Genomic DNA, 26,849 nt, shown 5'->3' with positions numbered 1-26,849 from the left:
GGCTTATATATGCTCCTAGCTTCATTAGTCATTGGTAAGCCACAGAGGGAGAAGTTCTGTGATAGAAATGAATTTGACTTTACTGTGTTTTGTTTTGCTTGTTTTGTTTTGTTTTTGAGACAGGGCCTCACTTCATAGACCAGGGTGGCCTTGAACTCACAAAGATCTGCTTGCCTCTACCTTCCAAGTGCTGGGATTAGAGGCGAGTATCACTATACCCAGAAACTTTACTGTATTTCACTTTCAGCCAAGTGCTGTTTTTTTATATAATTGTTTTCAAACAAAGTACTCAGCAAGTAATTAAATATGCATATGTAAATAAAGAGAATAAACAAATGCAGGTTATAGAAACTTTCTGCCATTCAATGAAAATATAAAGTTGTGAGCTAAAGGTGGGATACAAAATGAATAAACTGTAATTAATAAAAAGAAAAAAGAAAATATAAAGTTGTTCAAGATTAAAAAATATAAGATTTTTTTTCAAATAGCATTTATTATTTTACAGTAATGTTCCAGAAACTTGGATTAGCAGTAGTACTAGAACAGACTTTGGGAACAAAGGTTGGAAGATTATGGTTTTAAAATGATGTGCTTGGGTGTCACGTTGACAAAGGATGAAGCTATGATGGCTGGTTTCGTCAAGTTGACAATATGGAAGCTCTTGGGAAAGGAGTTTCAATGAGGAGTTGTTTAGATTAGGTAGGTTTTCTTAAATGGTTTAACTGAAGTAGAGTGACCCACGCTGAATGTGGAGAGCGTGGTTTCACAGGCTAGACCTTGGATGGAGGGAACAGTGGTTTCACAGGCTAGACCTTGGATGGAGGGAACAGAGACAAGAGTTGGTGGGTGCATGTGTACACTCTCTGCTCTTGACTGAACCTGGAATGTGACCAGCTGCTTCAGGTCTTGACCTCCCCACAGTGATGGACCAGAACTTCAAATTATGAGCCAAATAAACCCTTTCTTTCTTCCTTCCTTCCTTCCTTCCTTCCTTCCTTCCTTCCTTCCTTCCTTCCTTCCTTCCTTCCTTCCTTTCTTCCCCTCTCTCTCTCTCTCTCTCTTTCTTTCTTTCCAGGGGATTTGTTTGCTTCTTTTCTACTGAGCTCGGTGTCCAGTAAATGAGTAGAATTACAGGTTACCGTTCAAGTATACAGGGGATGACCTAAGCAGTTTAGGAGACTAAAGAGCTTCCTTGGGAAATGATGTGTAAATCCAAGCCGCAGAAGACTGAAGACTGAACAAAGCTAGAAGATGGAGCTGAGGAGCTGGGAGGAGGAAGGCAGAAAGCAGAGATCTAGACAGAGTGGCACGGGCGCCATCAGAAAGGACCAGGTACTGACTGCCCTGGAGTCTCTCTTAGCACAGGCCTCCAGTTTTAAGACAGGTTGGTTGGTAAGCGCAAATGCACCATGCCTTGTAAAATGCCAGCAGCTTGAGTTCAAAGGTGCTAAGCAAGGAGGCAGCGCATACACAGGAATGGAGGCCATGGGAGCAAAGGAAAGGAAGCCACAGGCAGCTCGTACCAATAGGGTAAAGATGGACGATAACAGCACACAGCGTCCCCCTGAGTGGTCCCACTGTTTAGTGAGCTATATGGACACCCGTACGCAGTGGATAAGAAATCCATTTCAACATTTGTTGGCAGAATTAACACTCCGAAGAGTAGAGTACGATGCTTCCATAGTAACCGTACCCGTGACCGAAACTGGTCTTTGGCGAGCTATTCTTTAAGTACTGGGTTGCTAGCCACATAGAAGCCCTGGCCCAGTCTGTGGTTTTATGGCTCCCAGCATTTCCAGATGACCAGTCTGGAAAGGCTCAGATCGCTTTACCATCCGAATGTGCTGAGTTGGATCAAAAGGGGGGAAAAATCCATTAAAGTGAATCAGTCAATGACGTAATTTACTACATCAATAGCAGAAAAGAAGCTTGGTTTTTTTAACCCCTCAAAGTTGGAAAGTGATGAATGAGTTTCACATGCTGAAGACAAAGGCCACAAGAAGAGTGTTTCCAACATGCTGGAAACAAATTATATGACAGGAGCAGGAAATGTTTAAAAAACACATCAAAAATTATATTCCAATCACTACATTCTTGGGACAAATGCTGTGGGTCAGATTACATATTATACACGTTACAGATTGCTATTTACAATCCCCTGTTTAGACCCACTGAAAGTTTATAGAAACGATTTCCGCTTTAGCTGAGACATTTCTTGTACTTAATTTCAGCTGAGCAATAAAATTTTTTGATAAAAAAAAGGGAAAGAAAAACAACCATGTCGTTGATTTCAATTTCCACGTGGTAGGAAAAGTTAGTATTTATTGAGAGTTTATGATGTGTGAGTCAGTATGCTCACTGATTTGCATTAATGTATAAAGTAGGAACAACATTCCTTTGAGACACTTGGGTCCTTTCAAGGAAAAACATTGTTTTACTGTTACAAAATTAAATTTCAAAACCTGTGCGAGTAGAGAAACAATTACTGGCCTACATTCCAAAACTGAAGTTTTAAAAACACATCTTCTAAAGCATAAAACACTCTACTTAAATTCACATAGGTACAGTTCAAATTTTATATATATATATATTTTTTTGTTGTTGTTGTTTGAAGAAACTGCCTTCTGTGCACAGTATTTCCTTTGTCTTAAGCGAAGCTTGCCTACTGTAGTCAAATCTTGCTGGATACTTGTGAGATTCACTAAGCATGGCTTTTACATTTTTAAATGGTTTAAAGAATCAAAATAACAACAATATTACAAAATCCATGAAAATTACATAGTATCACCATGCCCAGAAAAAAATTTATTTTGAGCAAGGCCCCACTCGTTTATTTTGCATGTTTTCTGTGGCTGCATTCTGTTACAATAGAACCAAGGAGTTGTGCCAGAGACTATATGGCCTACAATGCCTAAAATATTAATTTATAGAACAAGCTGGCTGATCTCTGCTTTTGGACAAAGGGATAAAAGCTAAATATATCATCATCCAGGGTTTCAGATACTGATCTGAGAGTAAGTAGCCAGGAGCATCCATGCTCTTGTTGGCACTAAACATTTCCATTTCATATTTGACTATAGCTTGATATTTACTTTTGACAGCTAAAAAGATACAGCTACAGCAGTAGTTCTGAAACAGGGCTGCTAAGGGTAGTTCACAAAGCATAGAGGTCGAGATTCGCCTGCCAGCTTCACAGTGAGGAATTATCTAGTCCATACTCTCACCAATGCTGAGGCCAAGGCACGCTGGTCTACAAGAAACAGAATCTACCCTAAATTCAAACTGTTTCTCAAACACAAATAGTTGCTACTTAGTGACATTAATTTGTTTCCACCCCTATGCCATATTTGCATTAATATTTATGAGATGGAGAAAGATAAGTAAGTTTCTATATATTTTATGAGCATGTTTTTACGACTAGCCATTATCCATCTGTACAGTCATAATTTTCAAAATGGAACAGCCTCGCTCTCAACTGTAAGCCTGAATGAATAATCCCCTCATTCATCCGCTCCTTCACTTGGTTCCCACTAAAATCCGTGCGTTTTGATTCTGTACTCAGCTTCTTACAGAGTTTTCTCCCCAGGTCGAAACACATTGCACACGTGAAGAAAAACATCCTTTTGATGTCACAGTGTCATGAGGTCAGGGATGTCAAAACACAAACTTGAGCCAACACCATGATGACAGACTGGTGGGATAGAAGAGATGAAGCAGAAGCAGACCAGGGACGCATGCGCTTGAAATGCTGACCAGTGTTTCAAAGACCAAAGAAGGGGAAGACTGCCGAGGCTGACATAATAGCCGGAGTTCCTGACATGAACCCTGCAATTAAGTGCTATTAACTTAAGACTGAACTTTAAACTTTTATCCTCTACCAACACACCTCCTTCTAAAGCTAGAACAAACCAAATCAATTTAGAAACCTCCATTCCAGGTCTCTGTGAAGACACGCTGATACATGAGTAAGCGCGTTCATTGCTTGAAAGACCTATGGTTGGAAATTTAATTATTTTCTAGAAATTTTGACAAGCCACTTTGCTTTCAGAATATTTAAACTTGTGGATAGGATACGGAATGATTGCTTTTTACATCAAACTCTTTTCTAACCTGGGAGTTTTCTCCCTGACGCTGTCTTTCAAATCCCCCAACTTCATATGCATCCAATAATATTCCTGCTCATGTGCACGCCCTTCCATATTTCACAAGACTGTACCTTTTCACCTGCATCACCTTTGGGGCCATTTTCTCCAGCATCTCCCTGAGAAGAGGGCAAAGCGACACACTGAAATATAGTGGTGACTTTAAGGAAAGAACATTCTCCATTGCAGTCTCCTGTAAATGTTTACACAGCCAGCGAACTTCAGCTTGACTGGACTGATGCCAGTGTGCTTACCTTTATTACAATGAACATGGCGGAGTACTTTTAAACACCACAGAATTAGCACAAAGCACTGGCTTATATGTCAGCCTTCTCATCGTTGATGCGGACACCAAGTCTCCCTTCCTCAGTCTCATTTTTCCCCCCTTGGCCCAAAGTTCCCCATAGCAAGGCTCTCCTGGCATTTCCCACAGTATGCCACGGCACTTCTGTTGGTCACTTCTGTGCCCTTTCTCACGCCATGCCAGCCTGCTTTTTACCCCACAGGCTGCATAAATTCTACTTGTCGTCAAACCAATCAAGGCTCACCCTGGGGCTTCCAAGTGAATGCTATGGTCTCCAAAGCCTGTGGCCTGAGTGTTTATCGACTTGTGGTTCCACGGATGGCATGTGTAAAAGGGATTTTTAAAAATATCTTTACTAGATAGCTTCTCTCCTAAATCATAGTAAACTGAGTTAGGGGGATGTGTGCATCTCTGGTTAATTCCGCATTCTTCCAGTGACTCCTGCCTACCCACAAGGCAGTGAAACAGGAAAGGTTTTCACTTTATCCCTGTGCTTTGCCCTGCTAAGGTGTGCACAGCACGTACGAGAGGCAGCATCATGGATTCTAGATTCAGTCCGAGTCTAGCACTGACTGCCAAGTGCAACGCTCTTTGACCTGCGCTACTCTTGGCTAACGTGAGAATAAAGATATACCACATAACTGTAAGAACTAAGTCCTGCCCCATGTAGAGCGTCACAAACCATGCCAGCACATCCTGAAACAGCAATCCTTGCTGTTGGAGGTACCAGTTCCTTGGCGTTTGTGGCATTCCTATGCTGGGCTGCTTCAGGAGAGGTCATTTTCTACCACTTAAACACTTCCACAAAATGGGAGCGAAACTCTCAGTTGTGGTTTGTCAAGAAGGAGAAAATAGAAGAGAGAGACTCACCTTTCCTCTCTAAAGTTCCTTTTTCCATTTTAAATAAACAAGAACTTAACCTGCTCCAGCGCCTGTCTGCAGTGACGGATGCTCTACAGGAGGCAAGCACCCCATCTGATCAACCCTCCTCCTCCCCGGTTTCTACATGAAGCAGTTATTTGATGACTAATTAATTTCAAGTTAATTACCATGAACTGACTTTATGCCCCAAAGCATACTGGTCGTGTACTATAGGCGTGTAGATAGGCGGCCTACTCACACGCTTTTTAGAAATTGGCCTGAAAACCCCTTTTAAAACGCCGATCTCCTTGTTAGGAAACCAGACTCAGAGGGTTCAGAGCAGATGTGAAGTAAAGAGCTTGACTATCCCTCTCTGAATGTCCTTTTACACCCCTATTTTGCTCATCTTCCAATTTAAGATTGCCTTCTTTCTGCTTAATAAGCCCCCCCCCAAAAAAAATCAGTTAAATCGAGGAATATCTTTCTGATCTTTTGATGAACTTCTTTTGCAAGAAGGGTTATAGTATCTGTCAGAAAAGTCACTTAGGAAGAGCACAGTGTGTCATAGCACCCAAGTAGCTCTTCACTGAGGGAAGCACGCAAACACCAGTGCAGTTGGGAGCAGTGGAAACCTAGGACTCTGGAAACTGTTGAGACAGATCTGCAAGGAGTGCGGGAGGCATCTAAGGAGGTCCTCTCCCCCACCCCCACTCTCCATTTGTTCCCTTTTCTGGTTTTGACAAATTCTTTGTGGGGCTCACTTTGAGATAACTGCTGCAGGTAAACCTTGGGGACGCTTTCTGTAGATCATTAGGAAGGTATCAGAATGGCATCAGCACGTATGCAGAGTGGGTTTTTACAGGGCTAGGTGGGTTCTGAAAGCCACTGGAAACCCTGGCATTCGGTGTTTGTCCCCTTTCCCCTTCCTTTCCACCAGAAACTCAAACTTTATATGGAAGGGGGGAAAAAGCCCGTATTTTCTTTTTCCACTATTTGACAGTCTGAAAGACAGGCAAATGAACACTTATTGGCCCCTCCCCCAATCTCCACTTATAACTATCGGTCCATCCATTTGTGTGTCTGTCCACCCATCTAGTTTGGGTGTAGCTCAGGAGAAGTGGGGTGAGGAACACAGACAGAAGCCTCCTTACCTTTTCTCCTTCTTTCCCAGGTTCTCCCTAAGCACAAAAACAGAGATAGTGAGACATTAGTGAAGAGCTAGCTAGCAAGCAATGCCAGACAAAGCAGATGCCAAACACACACTGAGGGCACTAAGTGGGTTATATAGGGCACTGCCTGCTTTGGCTTTGGGGTTTCTATATGAAAACATATTGCAAAAGTGTCCAGAAGAATTGGGTCCAGATAGATACCAATACTAACTTCAAGTCCTTACTTCTATAACGGTAATGATCTATGCAGGAAAAGAAGGAGGTCACTCGGGAATGGGCTGGGACATTAAGGGGGAACAATAGTGTGGCAACTTGATATCCAGGTTAGCAAAAACGTTTTAGTGCCTGGGTTACTTCAGGGCTGACCCCTGGTACAGTTCTTCAATCTCTGTTCTTGGACATGATCATAAACCCTCAGTGCAGCACTTGGACCCTTCGACAACACCATCAATTCCGTTACCGGTAGTAAGCGATGTGTTGCGGATCAGGACATAAGAATGGAACAGAGCTTTGGTCAGCAAGGTTCTTGCTATACACGATGACAAGGAAAACACAAGGCTTAAAATACAAAACTGTATTCTGAAGAGGATTGCACTTCTCTTTTATTTCTCTAGGAAAGGGCAGGGGGACGGATCAGGGAGAGTTCTAAAGAGCATACACATTGTGATGATATTTCCTGATGGGAGGCTTGAGTAAGCGTTGCCATGAGACCAGACTGCTTAAAAATGGTATAAGGAGATGATTGTGGGAAAAAGAAAACTAAATTAAAAGAACCCAGTCTAGAGGCCAGTCTGGAGGCAAAACTCTTCATTCTCTGGCACTTATCCTGATGACCCCTTGGCTGTCTGCATTTCTGATGACTTTCAGCACTCAACACGCATCCTCAGGGCTGCATTGCCAGGCAACACAGAAACAGCACTGTGGCTACAGCTCCAACATCAGCTCCTACCGCTGTAGTGAGGCATCTCGTAAAGTATACCATTCAGTAAAGGATGAGCGAGGGAGGAAGACAGAAGAGGGCTGGATTCCCAGAAGGAGTATTTTCTTTCTTCTCCTCCAGGACAAACGAAAAGGGCAGGTCTATGAATTTTAGGTCTGTCCACAGCACCTAAATAGCAGCGTGATGTGTGAAATCAGCTGACAGGCATCTGTGGGTACAGACCCACACCAGCACAGCTGATGGGATTAGACATCAGTTTTGTGCTTCAAGGGGTGTTCACTCATCAAAGGATTTGGGATTTGTCTGCCTGCACGGCTTAAACTAAACTGTCACCAATCTTTTTTGATTTAACGGATTCATTTGTTCTTCAAGAAACCAAGAAAACAGGCAATCCAAAAAAAAAAAATAAAATCCTCATTACATTTTTCCCCACTTAGTAATCCAAACTATATCCACTTTTTAATTCTAAACACACCACATCTTTACTCTGTTCTTTGTCTGACTAGCTGGCCATGTTGTGTAGAAGCTGACGGTGGCCAAAGCTTGAGAAAAAGCCATCTTTTTCTCTGTGGATGTCATATGTAGTGGGGCTTGGTAATATGTGTGTTTTAGGCAGTGTGAACATAACCTATGTTCTCACATCTTATTCAGGACTGAAATGACAGTCGTCATTTTGAAGGCTTTCTTATGCTACTTAATTACCCCACAAGATATATTTCTTTAAAATTATTTTATGGGTGTTTTGCTTGCATGTGTGTTTGTGTACCGTGTGTTCCTGTTGCCCTCTGAGGCCAGAAGAGGGCATTAGATCTTTTGGGACTGAAGTTACTTGCCAAAGGGTCATGAGGAGCTGTTATGTGGGTACCGAGAATTGAACTCACATCCTCTGCAAGAGCAGCAAGTGCTCCTAACTGCTGTGCTATCATCTTCACAGCCCCAAGGGAAAGGTTTTGGACAATCATATCCTATTTCTTTTTCTGCATGTCTAATGCTAATGACAATCATAAACATAATTTAGTCATTAGTTACCAAGTTCTATGACAGCATATTATGCCACCGGTGAAACATTCTAGGTGACTACAACCAGAAGGATAATTTACAAACTGTGACAGCTTACAACTGCGCAGGAACCATGCCACGGAAGACGGTGCACACCTTCATCAGTACCCACCTTTGGTCCTGGCAGTCCACTTTGCCCGGCTGTTCCAGGTGACCCAGGCTCACCCTCAAAACAGAAAGCATACATTACTAAGCAGAACAGACTTAACCCAGCACATTATAGAGAGAACGAGAGGAGCTGGTCATTCTTAGAATGATCCAGAAAAACAGAGAACAGCTAACTATTAGAATAATAAGTCCCAGTGCAGTCCAAATTTTCACTCCCTTGAGAAAAAAGCATTTAACTGGGTTAATTTCTTTTGTATAGTCTTTTCAACATTAGGAAAGCTGAAGTGATGAGTTATCAGTAGGGCTGGTAGCTAATATGGTCCTGGGTACCATTCAATTAGTATTTGTTGAATAAATAAAGGTCACTTGGCAATGATAAATGCTCTTGGTGTAGAAGTTGTAAATGATCAGCTCTTGTAAATAAAAATTAAATCATTATATTTTTCTTATTAAACTTAAAGTAACACTTACAGATGTATATTTTGAAAATACACATCTTTGAATACCTACCTATATTTGCTATTTGGTAGAAAAGCAAAAATAAAAAAAGAACTTTGTAAAAATGGTTTTACAGTAGTGTTGTGAAAATAATTATAACAACCAGACTTACTTTTCTTGGTTGTACTAAATGGTTGCCTTTAAAGAGAAAGATAATGGCTGTTCAGCTAGGAAACTCCTTGTTGCAGAAGTATAGTGGCATATATCATCTTTTCTGAGCAAGTGATTATTTTCCAAAAAGGGAGACAATAACAAAACAACAACAATAAAAAGTCCAAGTCCTTTGAAAGGCCCAGAAACAAAAGACACCATGTCTCCTGTGTTCCCTTTTGCCTTGTACATCTATCCATCAGAATTTAATTCCCAGTGTGCTTCACTATGTGGTTGACTTCTAGACAGCTTTCTCCTTTCCATAAAAGTAAAGTTGATTCTTACTTGATTTCTTAAAGATGGTGCTTATTTTAACTTTAAGAGCAGTTTTTTATTTGCTACAAATTTAATTCATTTTAAAGGCTGTTTTCCTTGAAGCAGTCATTAACAGTCTCCCCTCCAAAAAAAGCCCTGGACCAGATGGCTTCAGTGCAGAATTCTACAAGACCTTCAAAGAAGTGCTAACACCAATTCTCCTCAAACTATTCCACAAAATAGAAACAGAAGGAACACTACCAAACTCATTTTATGAAGCCACAGTCACCTTGATACCTAAACCACACAAAGATCCAACAAAAAAAGAGAACTTCAGACCTATCTCTCTTATGAACATTGATGCAAAAATACTCAATAAAATACTTGCAAACCGAATCCAAGAACACATCAAAGATAACATCCACCATGACCAAGTAGGCTTCATCCCACGCATGCAAGGGTGGTTCAACATATGGAAATCCATCAATGTAATCCACCACATAAACAAAATGAAGGAGAAAAACCACATGATCATCTCCTTAGATGCCGAAAAAGCATTTCACAAAGTCCAACACCCATTCATGTTTAAAGTCTTGGAGAGATCAGGGATACAAGGCACATACCTAAAGATAGTAAAGGCAATATACAGCAAGCCTATAGCCAACATCAAACTCAATGGAGAGAAACTTAAATCAATCCCACTGAAATCAGGGACAAGACAAGGCTGCCCACTGTCTCCATATTTCTTCAACATAGTACTTGAAGTCCTAGCCAGAGCAATAAGACAACTAAAGGAGATCAAGGGGATACAAATCAGAAAGGAAGAGGTCAAAGTGTCACTATTTGCAGATGATATGATAGTATACATGAGCGACCCCAAAAATTCAACCAGAGAACTCCTTCAGCTGATAAACACCTTCAGCAAAGTGGCAGGATACAAAATCAACTCAAAAAAATCAGAAGCCCTCCTGTACACCAAAGACAAAAAGGCTGAGAAAGAAATTAGGGAAACAACACCCTTCACAATAGCCACTAATAACATAAAGTACCTTGGTGTGACTCTAACCAAGCAAGTGAAAACCTGCTTGAGAAAAACTTCAAGTCTCTGAAGAAAGAAATCGAAGAAGATCTCAGAAGATGGAAAGATCTCCCGTGCTCATGGATTGGTAGGATTAACATTGTGAAAATGGCCATCCTGCCAAAAGCAATCTACAGATTCAATGCAATTCCCATCAAAATACCAACTCAATTCTTTACAGACCTTGAAAAAAAGATTCTCAGCTTCATATGGAGAAACAAAAAACCCAGAATCTCCAAAACGATCCTGTACAACAACAGATCATGGGGATGAGGTATCTCCATCCCCGATCTCAAGCTGTACTACAGGGCAACAGCAATAAAAACTGCATGGTATTGGCATAGAAAACAGAAAGGAGGATCAATGGAACCGCATAGAAGACCCAGAAATAAACCCACACACCTATGAATACTCGGTATTTGACAAAGAAGCCAAATCCGTTAAATGGAAAAAAAGACAGTATATTCAACAAATGGTGCTAGTCCAACTGGATGTCTACATGCAGAAAAATGAAAATAGATCCATATTTATCACCCTGCACAAAACTAAAGTCAAAGTGGATCAAGGACCTCAACATAAAACCAGATACTCTAAATCAGTTGGAAAAAAAAGTGGGGAACAGCCTAGAACTCATTGGCACAGGAGACAACTTCCTGAACAGAACACCAACAGCACAGGCTCTAAGAGCAACAATCAATAAATGGGACCTCATGAAACTGAAAAGCTTCTGTAAAGCAAAAGACACAGTCATCAAAACAAAATGAATGCCTACAGATTGGGAAAGAATCTTCACCAACCCTTTATCTGACAGAGGGCTAATATCCAGTATATATAAAGAACTAAAGAAGCAGAAAAGCAACAAACCAAGTAATCCACTTAAAAAATGGGGAACAGAGCTAAACAGAGAATTCTCGAAAGAGGAACATCGAATGGCAGAGAAACACTTAAAGAAATGCTCAACCTCATTAGCCATTAGGGAAATGCAAATCAAAACGACCCTGAGATTTCACCTTACACCCATCAGAATGGCCAAGATGAAAAACTCAAGTGATAGCACATGCTGGAGAGGTTGTGGAGAAAAGGGAACTCTCCTCCATTGCTGGTGGGAATGTAAACTGGTTCAACCACTTTGGAAGTCAATCTGGCGCTTTCTCAGACAACTAGGAGTAGTGCTACCTCAAGACCCAGCTATACCACTCCTAGGTATATACCCAAAATTTGCTCAAGTACACAACAAGGACATTTGTTCAACCATGTTCGTAGCAGCTTTATTTGTAATAGCCAGAACTTGGAAACAACCCAGATGTCCATCAACAGAGGAATGGATACAGAAATTGTGGTATTTTTACACAATGGAATACTACTCAGCAATCAAAAAGGAGGAAATCATGAAATTTGCAGGCAAATGGTGGGATCTAGAAAAGATCATTCTGAGTGAAGTATCCCAGAAGGAGAAAGACAAACTTGGTATATACTCGCTTATATAGACCTACAAGATATGATAAACATAATGAAATCTACACACCTAAAGAAGATAATCAAGAAAGTGGACATGGGTGAAGATGATCAATCCTCATTTAGAAAGACAAATGGGATGTGCATTGAATGTATGACAGGAGTCTACCGCAAAAGGCATCTGAAAGACTCTACCTAGCAGTGTTTCAAAGCAGACACTAAGACTCATAACCAAACCTTGGCAGAGTGCAGGGAATCATATGAAAGAAGGGGAGTTAGTATGATATGGAAAGGATAGGAACTCTACAAGTACCAAATATATCCGGGCACAGGGTCTTTTCTGAGACTGACAATCAAGGACCATGTATGGATATAACATAGAACTTCCGCTCGGATTGGCCTGTGGTAGCTCAGTAACCAAGTAGTTTTCCAAAGTAAAAGGAACAAGGACTATTTCTAACAGGATCTCAAGGGCAGACTCTTTGACCTCCCCCCGCCCCAGGGGAGGAGCAGTCCTGTTAGGCCACAGAGGAGGACTTTGCAGCCAGCCTTGAAGATACCTGATAAAACAGGGTCAAATGAAAGGGGAGGAGGTCCTCCCCTATCAGTGGACTTGGAAAGGGGCAGGGAGGAGACCAGGGAGGGAGTTGGGGAGGGGGAGGGAATGAGGGAGCGGGATACAGCTGGGACACAGAGTTAACAAATTGTAACTAAAAAGAAAAATAAAAATTAAAAAAAAAAGGCTGTTTTCCCAAGTAGCATGGAGTCACTTTTGTGTTTTTTTCTTTAGATTAAAAAACATGTACATTAATAGCAAATATTTTTTTCATATCTTATCTATTCATGTCATTGTGTGTGTATGGAAATGCACATATGCACAAACCACAGCATATGTGTGGAAGTCAGGGAGCAACTTGAGGCGCGTGGAGCTTTCCTTTCAGTCATGTGATTCAAGGTGTCAGACTCAGTCAGGCTCGGTGGCAAGCGCGCTTACCTACTGAACCTTCTGCCTGGCCATAAAGTATTGTTTCTTAATTGCCACGATCTCTACATTCATCAACTCAATTATTGCAACTTGTATGAGGCGAGTTTTATTTTTATCTGTTTTAGAGGTGTCAAAATTAGGGACAGGGAAATTGGCACTCTGCTTGGATTTGTGGAAAATAGTCAAGCTTTGCACTAGCCTGATTTAAGAGGCTGTGCTGAGACAGACACATGTGCTAGCATGCACACACACACACACACACAGACACACAGATATATACCCTCATCATTTGACTCATTATATCCCATCCACAAGCGGCTTTTCAAAAGGCATAGAAACCTGAAGTAAATACAACCTACACAGAGAGATGAAGTACAGATAACCCAGGCCTGCGAAGCTTGTGGTGTCTTTCTCCCAGCAGAAACCATTTCCCCCTTGTTCTGGAGCACAACTGCTACAGCCTTGACCCTCTGGGAGAAATTCTGCTTCCTGCATAAAGTCACACACGCAAGCAGAAGAGAGCTACCGAGTCTGCCTTCAAAGACCAGCCACAGGACGCTCTAATGCCATAACTCATAGTGCAAAGCACAGAGAAGATACTGCCAGGGGACGACGCAAACTCTGCGTAGACTTCCAAAGAATAACCATGGTAGCCAGAGTCCAACAAAACATGGCTAAAGCCCTGGATCCGGGAAAAACTCATGCTGAGATTTGAAGTGGAAAGGAAAGCTCGTACTTATGCGGCTGCATAATGTTTTCCTCAATACACAAACCCCAAGGGACTAAAAGCTGGACCCCTTCTCTCTCATTGTTCATGTTGTTAAGAGAGCCTTCAACATAAGATAAAACTAGGAAACTGGACTCATAAGCTCTCTCTGTGGGAATTACTTTCATGCTGTCCTGTTTTCGTGGTCTTTTTTTTTTTTAGCTTACGGTTACACACATCTAAGCAGCTATCAGCATGACCCACTGTGTAATGTTATGAGTTTCTGTTGCCACTGTATTTGTTTCCACAGGATGTTCATGCTTGTCTTAGGAGTGGTGTGATTAGCCTCTATTGGAGTCAGGTGTGGCCAATCTATTAATCAATTCCTCATTGCTGAATATTCAGGTTAAGTATCCCTAGAAATACAATCATCCTTTTTTTTTTCCCCCAGAAAGTTCCTTCATTATGAGAACTTTCCAATATTTATTAGTAGCCACTGCGAACATTTTACAGCACCAACGGTGTGCTTCTAAGTGGCTTTCAAATGGGGTTCTGAATTCTCTTTGCTTTTAAAAATTTTACTCTACGTGTTTGAATGTTTATGTGCATGAACATGTGTGCATCATGGGAGTACCTGTGTCCACAGGGGCCAGACGAGGGTGCTATAATCCTAGGATTGGAGTTACACGTGGCTGTGAAATTCCACTCTCCCCAACCACATGGGTGCTGGGAAGCAAACTTCAAGAGCATCAAGTGTTCTTAATTGCTGAGCCATATTTCCTAACCCCCTTTTTATTTTTGTACACATCCATTTTTTATTAGGCATTACAACTTTAATAATTTTGTGGCTATTTTTATCTATCTATCATCTATCTCTCTGTGTGTATGTGTCTGTGCATGCAGGCATGTGTGTGTGAACTAATCTCAAGGTTGTTGGACTGCTTACCCATCTGCTTTATATGTCTAAACATCGTGGACATTCTATAGACAGGAATAAAGTAAAACAGCAGGGGACATCTTAACTGAAAGGGTTTTCTCTACTATAGTGAAAACTTCAAGGTGATCCCTGGAATATCACTTACTTCCATATTTAAACTGCAAGTAAGTTGGACTGACATTTCACAAAGGCTGGCTGCTTTCATTTTGTTTCAAGCCAAATTCTCTTTAGAATAACAACATAAAAAAGATCACTCAAGGCTCTTACAATCAAGTCAGGTACTGCTACTCAACAGTAACTTGGAGGAGCCCTGAAGGATGGAAGGGGATAGTTGTCTCAGAGAGATGAGTGCCGACAGCATGGAGGTCATTTAGCTGGAATAGTGCTCAGTGCTACTTAAGTCACAGTACTTTTCCATTTCTATCAGTGAGACCTGAAAAGTGAGTCTTAGACTTAAATTTTCAGTGTAACACAACTTTGCTTTCATTGTGTTGTAACAGAGTTGTTTCTTTCCAGAACTGTGCTGTTTTCATCCAAATAGGAGAGGAAAATAACTTTAAGGAATAAGGATGGAAAGGGTAATGGGTCCAATGTGACCTTGGCCTCTGGAACTGCAGGTGGTAGTTGGGTTTGGGTAACGCTAAAACCAAACAAACTCAGAGTGGGAAGAGTCAGAGACAAAGAGCAACAAAGAGGTAAATATGAGGTTAGAATCCAAATCACCTCATTCTCAATCTTGCTTTTCTTGTAGTTGAGCAGCTTATATCTAAAACCATACTCAATTTGTCATGTTTCTTTTCAGCATTAAACATTGAACTGGCTTAGGGAAATATCCAGTTGGCTCCCAATATTTCTACTTTAGGTCTAAGATACAGGGCAAATCTCCTATACTTCCACAGAGCTCAATATGTCTTCTATGAAGTGTGAAGCTAGAATCATTGCTTTGTCATTCCTTATAAGAGTCAGAATGGCGAACAGGATGGACACCAGAAGTGGTGGAAGAGAGGAAACAGGGTGGGTCCTCTGAAAGGCTCCACCGACAGGGGATCAAAGCAGATGCTGAGACTCACAGCCAAACTTTGGGAGTCTTATGGAAGAAGAGAGGAGTGGGGATAGAGGAGCATGGAGGGGACAGGAGCACCACAAGGATACCAACAAAGCTAAATGATATGAGACTGGGGGGTCATGGAGAGACTGATGCACCAACTGAAGACCATGCATGGAGAGGACCTAGACCCCCTGCTCAGATGTGGCCAATTGGCAGCTCAGTCTCCATATGGATCTCTGGGTGAGGGGAGCAGGGGCTGCCTCTGTCATGAACTCAGCTGACTGCTCTTTGATCGTTCGCCCCTGGTGATGCAGCCTTGGCAGGCCACGGAAGAGGAAGATCCAGGCAGTCCTGAGGAGCCTTAATAAGCTATGGGCAGACAACAATGGTAGAGAACTCCCCCTTTCAGGGGACTAGGGAAGAGGATGGGGGGAAGGCAGAGGGAGGGTGGGACTGAGGAGAGTTGAGGGAGGGGCTTCAATCTGGATACATAATGAAAAAATTGTGAAAAAAAATTAAAAAAAAAAGATTTAATAGTATTATCACCATTTGTTATCAGACGTCAATCATTCTAGATGTCAATCATTTAGAGATTGTACTGACCTTTGCTTTTGGACACAACATACCAGGCTTTGGAGTCCAAGCCTGGGTCTTTGAGTTCTTTGCACATATTTTCTTCTGTTTCCCTAAATTCAGATGCTATGCTAGTTCCTTGGTTTCCACCAGTCACCGCTTTCAGGAACTGGTGAGGTCTAAACTGACAACTGGGGCACCTGGGGGGGGAGGGGCTTCGTCGCAGGCACAGCCTTTCTCTGTCTTACTGGCTTCTCACTTCTCCCTCTTCCATCGCTCCCTCCTCCTCTCTCCCAGACCATCCTGGGAATTCAGGTTCAGTGTGGATCAGTTCATAACTTATTTTGCTTCTACTCAACACCCAACACCTGTTCTTTTCATTCTCCTTTTCTGGAGGCAGAGAAGGCTTTAGAGAACATGATGAAAGGAAAACCAGAAACCTCATCCTGGACAATTAGATTTGGTTATGCATGAGAGGACTGGGCATCCCTCTAGGGGAGTTTTGTCTTGTTTATTCCATCAGTACACTTCTTCCATCAAATTACAATCTCTGTCCTCTTTGGCAATATGATATTAATTAGTAGAAAAGCAGACAGGTATGCCAGCCAGGACTTTAATAGAAATATGCTGCTTCAGAGCATTTGTTGACATGGCCTTTAAGCTAATTGAAATAATAACTAAAGCAAACCTAGCAAGCTTAAAGAAAAATGTCTCAAAGTCACATATATCTAAAAATATATGTAATAAGTCACAACAAATTAATAAATCTCTGCATCAGCTGGTTTTGAAAAAACTCTGCTCATCAATAGCTTAGGTTCCTATGCTGCTAATTCAGAGAGACATGTACCCCAAACCATTTGTACAACAGTACTAGAAACCAAAGAGGTGAGTATTTATATCATCAAAAACAGCTGGATTAAGTTTATCTGGGCATAATTTACACACAAGAGAGGTACTGTTTGACTTGAGCATAGTAATGCAATATGAAGATTTAGCTGGAATTACATCCCCTATTTACTGCCCTGCATGATAGCTCTCTCTTCTTCCTTCTTATCCTCTCTTTCTCTCCTCAGCCTTGGCTGTCACATGAAAGAGCCTTGGTGGTTGCATACTGTGGTTGCCATAGATTCATAGGGAATGGCATCACTGGAGGTGTGGCTTTGTTGGAGTAGGAACAGTCTTGTTGAAGGAAGTGTGTCACTGAAGGTGAGCTTTGAGATTTCAGAAGCTCAGGCCAGGACTAGTGGCTCACTGTCTCTTCTTGCTGTCTAGGATCTAGATGTGGAACTCTCTGCTATCTCTGCCTCCATACCACCATGCTTCCTGCCACGATGATAATGGATGAACTATATGGCCAGCCCTCATTAAATGTGTTTCTTTGTAAGAGTTATCATGGTCATGATGTCTCTTCACAGCAGTAAGAAAACCATAACTATGACACATACCAATACTCAGCCCACAGGCTTTGCTCACTGGTGTTCCCTAGGAAGTATTCCATTATTTTCCTCATTCTTGAGTAGTCACACTTGGGAGTGTGGGCTAGCTAAGTGACCAGTACAGAAGCTGTAAATGGACTGAGGACATATGAGGCAGAAATACCTGGTAACTTGCAGTGGAGAGAGTGGATTCTGAGTAGGAGGGTCCCCTTGGCTCTATGGGTTGTCCATCACTAGATGGAGAGGGGAGGCTTAGAAGAAGGGTATTGTCCACCTGTAGCTAATAGGAGCACCACCCAGAATTTCCTTTTCAAAACAATGTGAAAAGGTGCAAATGTGGGCCAAAGCCACCCAGAGAGCACACTGCTGTAGAGGGCTTTCTCTCTGTATGTGAAAAGTTGTCTTCTGCACATGCTTGTATAGAAGCTGACTCGGGAAGACGGTTAAACGGTTAAACGGGCTGTATGGAGTAGAAGAGTTTCTTAGAACTGGGAGAAGCCAGCTAAAACACAGTTTTTCAGCTTCTCCGTGTTACATATGTCCTCTCTAAATTAGACCATTTGCATTCCTGGAAACTTTTGACTGGACTGACACCATCAGAGGAGAAGTTGCAGCAATCAGCATCCATCATGTGACTGGATGAGACAGAGACCTTGACCTACCCAGGAGCTCTGTTTATTGCTGCATGTTTGGGGGAAATGACACTTTTACTTCACAGATGCAGATGACAAAGTGAAGAACGAAGCCCAGGCTCCTTCTACCCCAGTGCAATTTTGAGAGCAAAGCAGCAGCAAGAGAGAAGGATGAGGGATGAGAGCAAGTGGATATCAGCAAAAAGATCCAGATGCCAAAGTAGGCAGAGCCAAGGCCTGCCCTGTGCTGGGCTTTCAAGTTTATATGATTTAAACAAATGCCGGAACTTTTATAATGAGTTCTCCTAACTTTTAGACAAGTAGTTCTTAACCTGTGGGTCATGATCCCGGTGCAGGTTGCATATCAGATTTCCTGCATATCACATATTTACATCATGATTCATAACAGTAGCAAAAATTGCAGTTATGAAGTAACAATGAAGTAATTTTATGTTTGGGGTCACCACAACATGAGGAACTACATTAAAGGGTCGCAGCATTAGGAAGCTTGAGAACCACTGCCTAAGACCTCGCAACAGAATACGCTCTTGAAAAGCTTTTTCTTCTTAAAACATCCAGCTAAGTTCATTCTTAAAGTGTAGTTTTAATATTTATCTGTATATAATTTTAAAGGTGTATATTTCCTTTTTGAAAGAGACTGTATTTAATTATCAATAGAAAACTGAAATAGTATGTTCAACTGAAAAAAAAAACCCTAAAGGTCATTGAAGAAGGGAAGAATGAGAAATACTTCTGAAGTTTTTGGAAAGTCAAAGTCCACAGTCATGCAAATACTGAGTATATGGTTTCTGTCAACTTATTGTCCATACTCTTAGCCTCTATTATGTGGTAGGCAGAGGCCACCTGGTTTTGAAGCTATGTTCTGCTAATAACACCTGTGTGACACTGGAAAGAATCTTTACCCTTTCTCACCCTCAGTGTCCTCATTTATAACTGAACTAATCTCAGTACCTCCTTTACAGAATCACTGTGAAGACTTTGAGGACTCTGATATGCATATAACACTTAAAACCATATCTGGAAGTTAATAGGTGATGAATGATTTTCGTAATTATACAGTTTCTGTTCTCTCTACTGACCAGAGAAGAAAGTGCTGAAAGAAGTGAAGTTTCTTATAAATTAACAGCAGCAATGCTGTTTCACATCTGGATGATGGTTACCAGTCCCTTGGCAACTGGCCTGTTGTAAAATAAAAGAAGCTGGATGGGATGCTAACCTGCTAGGATTTTCACAATAAGTAATTTCACAACAGCTTCATTTTTAAATACAAACTTCAAAAGAAATTGTATCATTCAGAGATTAGAGCTAATAATACAAGAATAAATTCTCTGACTTTTTTGGTAAAGACTCTGGAGAAAAAATGTCTATGATAAACAAGAAACCCACAGTGGCTAAATATTACTGTTTTTAGATGCAGAATTCTAAGGCCAAGTTTGTCCATAATTTACCCTGCCCATACTGCAATACACTAAAAAGTTCCTTTTCCCTTGTCACTTCCTGTGGGACATTAATTATCTCCTAAAGCTACCAGTTCAGGGTAGTCCTCCCCACCAGGCTGGGCTACCCTGTGTTTCTATGCCATAGCACTTAACACCATAGCAACTGAACAGACTTTTAGATTTTGTTTCTATACGTCTCCATGTTCCATCATCCTGGGAGCTCCCTCACGGCAGACACAGCTTTAATTGTGGAGCTCAAGTGGCACCTGGCCCTTGTAAGTTCCAAGGAACTGGAAGATTGGGGAAACCAGTAAGTGAATCAATAGACACATTTTTAAAGGGAAGTTTTGAAAGGAGGCTTTTCCAAATTATAAGTGGAATTTAATCAGCTCTAGTGAGTTAGTGCTTCTGTGTTCCCTTCTATAAAACATTCTAAATGGAATTATCAGATAAGTAGGCCTCATGATAACATAGTTCATTCAGGTACATCAGCCTGGTTATTCTGTTTTGCAAAACACCCAGTGAGGGCCTTCCCTTCTCTTCTGCAAACCAACCCCTTAACTGCTCACTCTCCACCATTCCATGTTTTCATCCATGAGACTGACATCTAGCATTCAATTTTGAAGTCATGTGCTTATATGAAGTCCAGGAGGAACGGAGGTTTGGAAGAAACTGTCGTTCCACAGCAAAGAAGTAGACTCCTTTCAGGGAGCGTCATAGTTTCCTCCAAAGGGATTTAAAATCAATTACATAAAAGACGGGAGCATCTTCAGTTTCATTTAGCAAGTTGAACTGAGTGAGAAGTGAATTCCGAAGTAGAGAGTGGTGTGTGGAGCGTTTGAGACTGTTTCAAGCATTCTAAAGGGTGAAGGATGAGTAATGGGAAAATGAAAATGCTCAGAAGAACGGAGGAGTGGCATCACGGTTACCATAGGAACAGTGGTCTTAGGTTCTCAGAGCTCTAATTTACATAATCTCTAATTTAAGGAGACAGAAAATATAATGAATAGAATTCAATTTACAAGAATAAATTATTGAATGCAAGAAGTAAATTATTGTAAGATAATTCCCTGAACCATTAACTAATCTGGAATCAGAAATCAACCATTTCTTTTCCTCGCTATTGTTACTTAGTAGGCAGCAATAGAAAGTCAAAACGAAATAACTCACTGGCAAGTTCTGCTACAGAAAACTTTTAGGCTACAGAAAACACATCTAAACATATCGAAATCCTTTAAGAATTTAATTCAGAGTTAGGGAGTGTGCTGGAGACAGAACCTTAGCTTTAGAAACACCAAGTACGCACTTATTTCTGGACTACATCTCCAGGTCATAATTCAGACTTTAAAAAAAAGATTTAAACAAGACAGGTATGTTTAATGGTTACACTGACTGAATCGAGCACAAAATATTGGGTTCACTGTGTGGTTTAATTGTGTAGACGTGAGTCCATGATTTGACCTTTGCAAGTCTGGAAGCTTCAATTTATCAGCACTCTAAATATACTTACAATAAAAAATGCCATTAGAAGTATTCTGTGAAGACGAATGTCAGCTAAGAACTATGAGGCTCTTGGGTAAAAGATGAAACAGCATTCCAAATACCATGGCTACAAGCTAATGAAAATTTAATGTTATTTAAAAACCACACAGATATCTGGGGTAGATTCATAGATGACACATTAGTCTCAGTTTTTTTACATTATGTTTTAAACTTTAAAAATATGTCCTAGAAAAGCTTTTGAAAAATATAGCAGCCAAGATCACCTGATACGCTTCTTGATTTGGCAAGAATCCTTATGACCCAGGACTCTAACAAGTTCTAGCATTCATAGCAAACATTATTTGCTTTTAATTATAAAAAACAAAACAGTTGACATTCTTTTTTAGTGATAAATAGATAAGGATATAAGTAAATACATATGCTGGGCCTTTTATTTATTGCTTAGCTGTTACCAGCTCTTTTTCCATGGCATTTGTACTAATTGCTACTCAAATAAATCATTTTGGTTATGGCTTACTGTGCTTGAGCCAAGTAAGGTAAATATATAAAGCAAAAAGAAAAATAAGGGATTTAAAATAACACCTATCGTGAGTGTAAATTTTGAAAGAGTTGATGTCCAAACAGTCTAACAAAACTGTAAAAAATCCCATGAATCCTGCCAAATGATTTTTCAGTTTAATAATGATACTTTAGCCTACGCTTCTCCAGAGAGCACTTCTTCAGGAGCAGGGTTTAACTGAGGCCACCTGCCTGTGTGCAGGACCATCACAGCACACGAGTAAAGTGTCCTTTATAGTTTTAATCAAGAAGAACCTACACATGAGAATTAAAAAGCTTGTTTTTGTGTTCAACACAACCAGTAGCAACCTTTCACAGCTTAGGTAAAGTTTTGCTTGACACCTGCCCTGTTTTGGCTCCTAGAAATCAGCACAAATGATGGAAATCCAGCTTTCACACTTAGGCACAAAAGATGCTAGAAGCTTCTTGAATAGGCAATGTGACACAGATAGTGTTTTGGGACCCGTGTCTTTAGGGGAAAGTCTTTTCTTTGGTTTTTAGAGATGGAGCTACACCTTATGCCCAGAGAGGAAAGGACTCTTCAAAGAACACAGATACACCTCCAGTGGTAACTGTGATGTGTCCTTTTCTCTGTACACACAGGAAACATTCTGACTACGCACACTATACTGGGTGAAAGATGGGCTGGAAAGGCCATGGCAGAGGGGGATTCTAGCTTCTTTTATAACTCTGTGTATTTATTTTCATCCTATGTTGACTTCAAGGGGTTCTTCTTTCTGCTTGAGTTAAAGTGCCAAGACTCCTAAAACATGTCAGTATAACTATAGATATTGAGCATCTATTAATAACATTGATTTTTAGTTACCTTGACCAGTTAGCACTACAAGGCCTCTAGCCTTTTATACTAGAGCCATAACAAGGCTGCCTAGTGTGTCCAGACAAAGACACGGAACATTCTCCCTCAGGCTAGGAGGTCCTGTTCTCACTGCAGTACACTGCCCCGCCCCCTTTCATTGACGGTCACTTAGTGTTCCTCTATAGGCTGAGGCCAGAAGGAGCTAGATCAGACTTTACCACTGTGTCACTGCTATGTAAGCATTTTGACTCAGTACAGTAAAAAGAACCGGAAGACAATGACCTAAACGCATGTTGCTTAGTCCTCATCAGTTACATACTCCGCACGGGTGGGCGTTACCAATCTTGTTTTATGGGCCACACCACTTGCAGAGAGTAAATCTGGGGTTGAGGAGACGCCTGCTAGGCACCGAGTGCCTGGTTCTTTCCATGCCCTGTTGCAGCCTTCAGCGGGCAGTGACCTGTGTCCACGCGAATACACTGAGATTATCATCGGCATTATCGAAACTAACAGAGACAGGTCAGACTAAGGAAGTAAACATTCAGGCTGCTAACTAAGGTGGCCAATACTTAAATAAAATACAATAAATATAAAAACTAAGTCATCATTAAGTTTACTGTCTAAAACCAATCACCAGTTTTGTCAACCGAAATGGCTTGAAAATGTTGTGGTGGGAAATGAAATGCTTTCTTAAAAATGCTTTCTTCTATCTAATACAATAGAAAGTATTTTTTTTCTGTGTAGTTGTTATTTTTTTTCCAAATTTCCAATGGCTTAGAGGCCCCCCACCTTACCCCAACTGTAGTCAGAAAATGACTTTCTAGGCATCAAAATGCTACTTCGGGAAACGTGAAATTGTAACACTGGAAAAAAGCATTTTCTGAAGATAGTTATGACACTGAAGTTTTTTCAAAAATTATGTCATTGTAAACTTTCTTCCTAGAAAAAGATGTTCTAGAAGTTTAAGACACGTCTCAGACACTGCAACTGTAGAATTATTGCCCTATTGCCAACTTCATTTTTACTGCCACTAAAAGATTGGTTGTCTCGGTAAAGCAGACTCCTGTACTGATCTTCCTAAAGGTGATCTAGCTGCCATGACAGTCTTAAGTGGTAGTGAGGATTAAGGGATGTTCTACCCACAGCGTTTTCATTCCAGATCTATGAGGCAGGAAAAATGAACTCTCAATGTCTGTGGTCATCCCTTTTTTAAAGTGGGATGCTCCAAAGATATACTGCAGCACATAAAGCTGTGACTACTCACGGCTGTTTCCTTGGTACGTAATTTAAATTTGGTGACTAGGACAAGAAACTGTCATAGTCCTTTCTCTTTCTGAGGAAATTGCGTATTTCCTTGTAAAAATAGAAGTATATGAAGTTTTCAAAAGGTAGTTTTCCAGTTGCTTTCTCTCAGTTTTTCTATACATTTTTATGACGGTTCTCAAAGTTGAACGAAAGATGTATCAACGACAACAAAAGAGAAAGCAAATCATTAAGTGTGCGTGCAAGCGTGGTCTTCACCAACATCTAAAACATTCTAAGTTCTGCGGTCTTCAAATCTCCCTTATAACCAGAAAATTTCAAGTTTCTGATCATGTTTCCCCTTCATGATCACAATCTGCAGTGTTTTAAAAAGAAAGTTCGTTTCTGGCTTTACCAGGATGGGGGTGGGCAAGGGAATTGTGCATTTTACCGAAGCATAAATGGGGCCTTGGCATGGCTGTGGGGGAGTTCTCAGTGTCTGGCTTATGTAATAAGGGTGCTATGAACCTTGATTGGGAATGTTAATTTTCCTTAGAATTTGAGTAATTTTGAATTGCCTCTTTGAAATACTGATCATTTAAACTTTTAGCATTTCACTAAAATGAAATATAGGAAAAGTTTAATAGTACAATAGTAGACACAAGTCTAAGGGCTTATTAATACATTTAATTCCTACATGGACCTTTGAGGCAGGAATTGTGATTGTCTCTCTCATACAGAGGCAGAAAAGGAGGTCAGAGAATTCAAACACTTTGGCAGAATCTACACAGCATGCAGGTGGCAGGCTCATATTCTTATCTACTTTGTAGGTCTAAGAGGTCCTAAGGGAGATAGGAAGATGGACAATATGAAGGGCTGTGCGTAAGTCTGTTCTCTTGGTGAGAGCTAAGATCCTGGTGTGATTTCAGAACTTGGTCCAGGAGAAGAGGCTTTAAAATATTCTGGAAGATGAGTGCATGAGTCATGGGATTTCTCAGGGCTAGATCTAGATTTCAGAGGGAGACAGGAAAGTCCCAAGCTCAGCTTCCAGTCCCATGGAGGACTGGGCCAACTCTGGGTTTTGCTAGCTCTCACAGTGGCTTTGTTCATCTCTGTAGAGGTTCCAGACTGGAGAGCTGGTTGGTAGGCATGTTAAGTGCACAGACAACAGGTGGCTTACCTGTGGGATAATCATAGATGATTTCCGCAAATGATAAATATGTTACGGTAACAAAAACACACACAAAGAGATGTGTGGATGCAGAGGGGTGTGTGTGTGTCTCTGGTTGAGAAAGTTTTAATAGGTTATCTTCATATAAATAACTTTTTGTTAATCAAAGAAATAGCACATAGCAATTCACCGATGAGGATGAACTAGTGTGTCTTGCGTTAAATGCAGCATCTACCTTATATCATCTACAATAACTTAACAAAACGGAACACATCCAAAACTCTTATAATGGGAAAGGTTTAGTCTTGGATCCCGGCTTCTTTCAAGTCAACTCATTTGGACATTCACTCCACAGCTTTCTTGTATTTGTAAGCACATAAGTGTATTGATAACATCACTCCCTAGACTGATTCTGTGGCTCGAATAGTTATATAATAAATGTTACAGTCAGCAAAACTTACCTTTTGGCCATTCACGCCTGGGGTCCCAGGTGCTCCAATAGAACCCTAAGGAAGCACATTAGATGAAATTAAGTTGCTATCATGATTATGCAATGTTTCAGTTCTAAATCTGTGTGGCATCTGTTATGTCAGCCATAGTTTTACATGGCTAAAACATATCATTGCTCCCATATAGAAGCTTTTACTATGGTATTTTCTAGATTTTATTCACTGTGTTCTAGTACTTAGTCATCTAGGCAGATCTTGCTACTTTTCCAGAAAGTAGAGATAAACTTTAATATTCTTCCCAAATAGTCACTTAACACTAACACGATTTAAAGCAATTTCATATGAACTGAAAGCCTTTACTTTCAGGCAGTCACATGGCTCTAAATTTTGTTTTAAAGATAATTTAGTTCTACCTGGAGAGAGCCGAGCAGTAGCAGTGACTCTTGAACTTGCCAAGTTTATAGAACACAGAACAGAAGGTAATTAAAAAAAGCAACTGCTTATTCCTCTCTATTGGGTCCCTCCGCTGGAGACACAGTCTTGTTATATTTGGACCATGCTCCCTCTGGACATTCAGGAAGCATGCTTAAGTCACCTAAGCATTACTACAGCTTCTAACAGGAACTGAAGACAGCACCACAGCTGCTGTGCCCCGATCCAGAACAACACAACTTCTGTATGTTGAACTTGGAGGTCCCTGAACATGTACATATGGGCATATAAAACCACTGGCTATGAATGAAGAGCTTGATACAGATGGCTAAACTGAGGGCAGGAGAGCTAGCCACAACCTGAGACAATCCATGGCATTTAAATGAACACAGGGAACATTAATAAATGCATTGATCTCCTCCTTGCCCCTCTTCTTTGTAGGCTCTGGAGGAGGTGTTTTATGCTTTTATTTCTTTTCTTTTTTGCTTATTCTTAATGTAGAACAAGAAAACAGTTTTTCCCCTTAGTTGCATATTACTTTTTTTTTTTAATAATAGCAGGAGAAGGATTTTATTAAATAGTCATGATAATCATGAAACTGCTCTAAGAATAGCCCACCGGAGAAAAAAGTATATGCCAAGCAAATTGAGCTGGCAGGTTTCTTAATGCAGCCCGTGATGCTATGAGTTGAGAATTAAAGGAGGTCTTGAAGCCTGGAGCCGGCATTTTATCCTGGTTGTACGTGGATCAGACTAGCTTTACAATTTCACACTGAGCTTAATAGAGACATTATTGGTGGGGACAAACTGTTCCGACACGCAAGATGCCTCCCAGTGCAGGGACTCTGACATGATTTGAAGGATTGTGTTTCAACAGATGCC

At 40.8% G+C, this 26,849-nt stretch overlaps 1 protein-coding gene across 1 annotated transcript in view; it reads right to left on the bottom strand.

The window, feature by feature from the left end:
* The window catches only part of Col25a1 (collagen type XXV alpha 1 chain), a 410,134-nt gene that overhangs the window by 69,063 nt on the left and 314,222 nt on the right, over positions 1-26,849 (bottom strand). The window contains exons 12-15 of the mRNA XM_055628339.1: positions 25,549-25,593; positions 8,588-8,641; positions 6,459-6,485; positions 4,217-4,261 (exon numbers count right to left, since the gene is read on the bottom strand). Coding sequence (XP_055484314.1) covers positions 4,217-4,261; positions 6,459-6,485; positions 8,588-8,641; positions 25,549-25,593 — 171 coding nt within the window. The remainder of the gene's footprint in view (positions 1-4,216; positions 4,262-6,458; positions 6,486-8,587; positions 8,642-25,548; positions 25,594-26,849) is intronic.

This window comes from Psammomys obesus, unplaced genomic scaffold (assembly GCF_907164565.1).
Source record: "Psammomys obesus unplaced genomic scaffold, mPsaObe1.curated_primary_1811, whole genome shotgun sequence".
Taxonomy (NCBI): domain Eukaryota; kingdom Metazoa; phylum Chordata; class Mammalia; order Rodentia; family Muridae; genus Psammomys; species Psammomys obesus.
The sequence above is the reverse complement of the archived record's forward strand: the minus strand, read 5'-3'. Positions and strand labels throughout refer to the sequence as shown.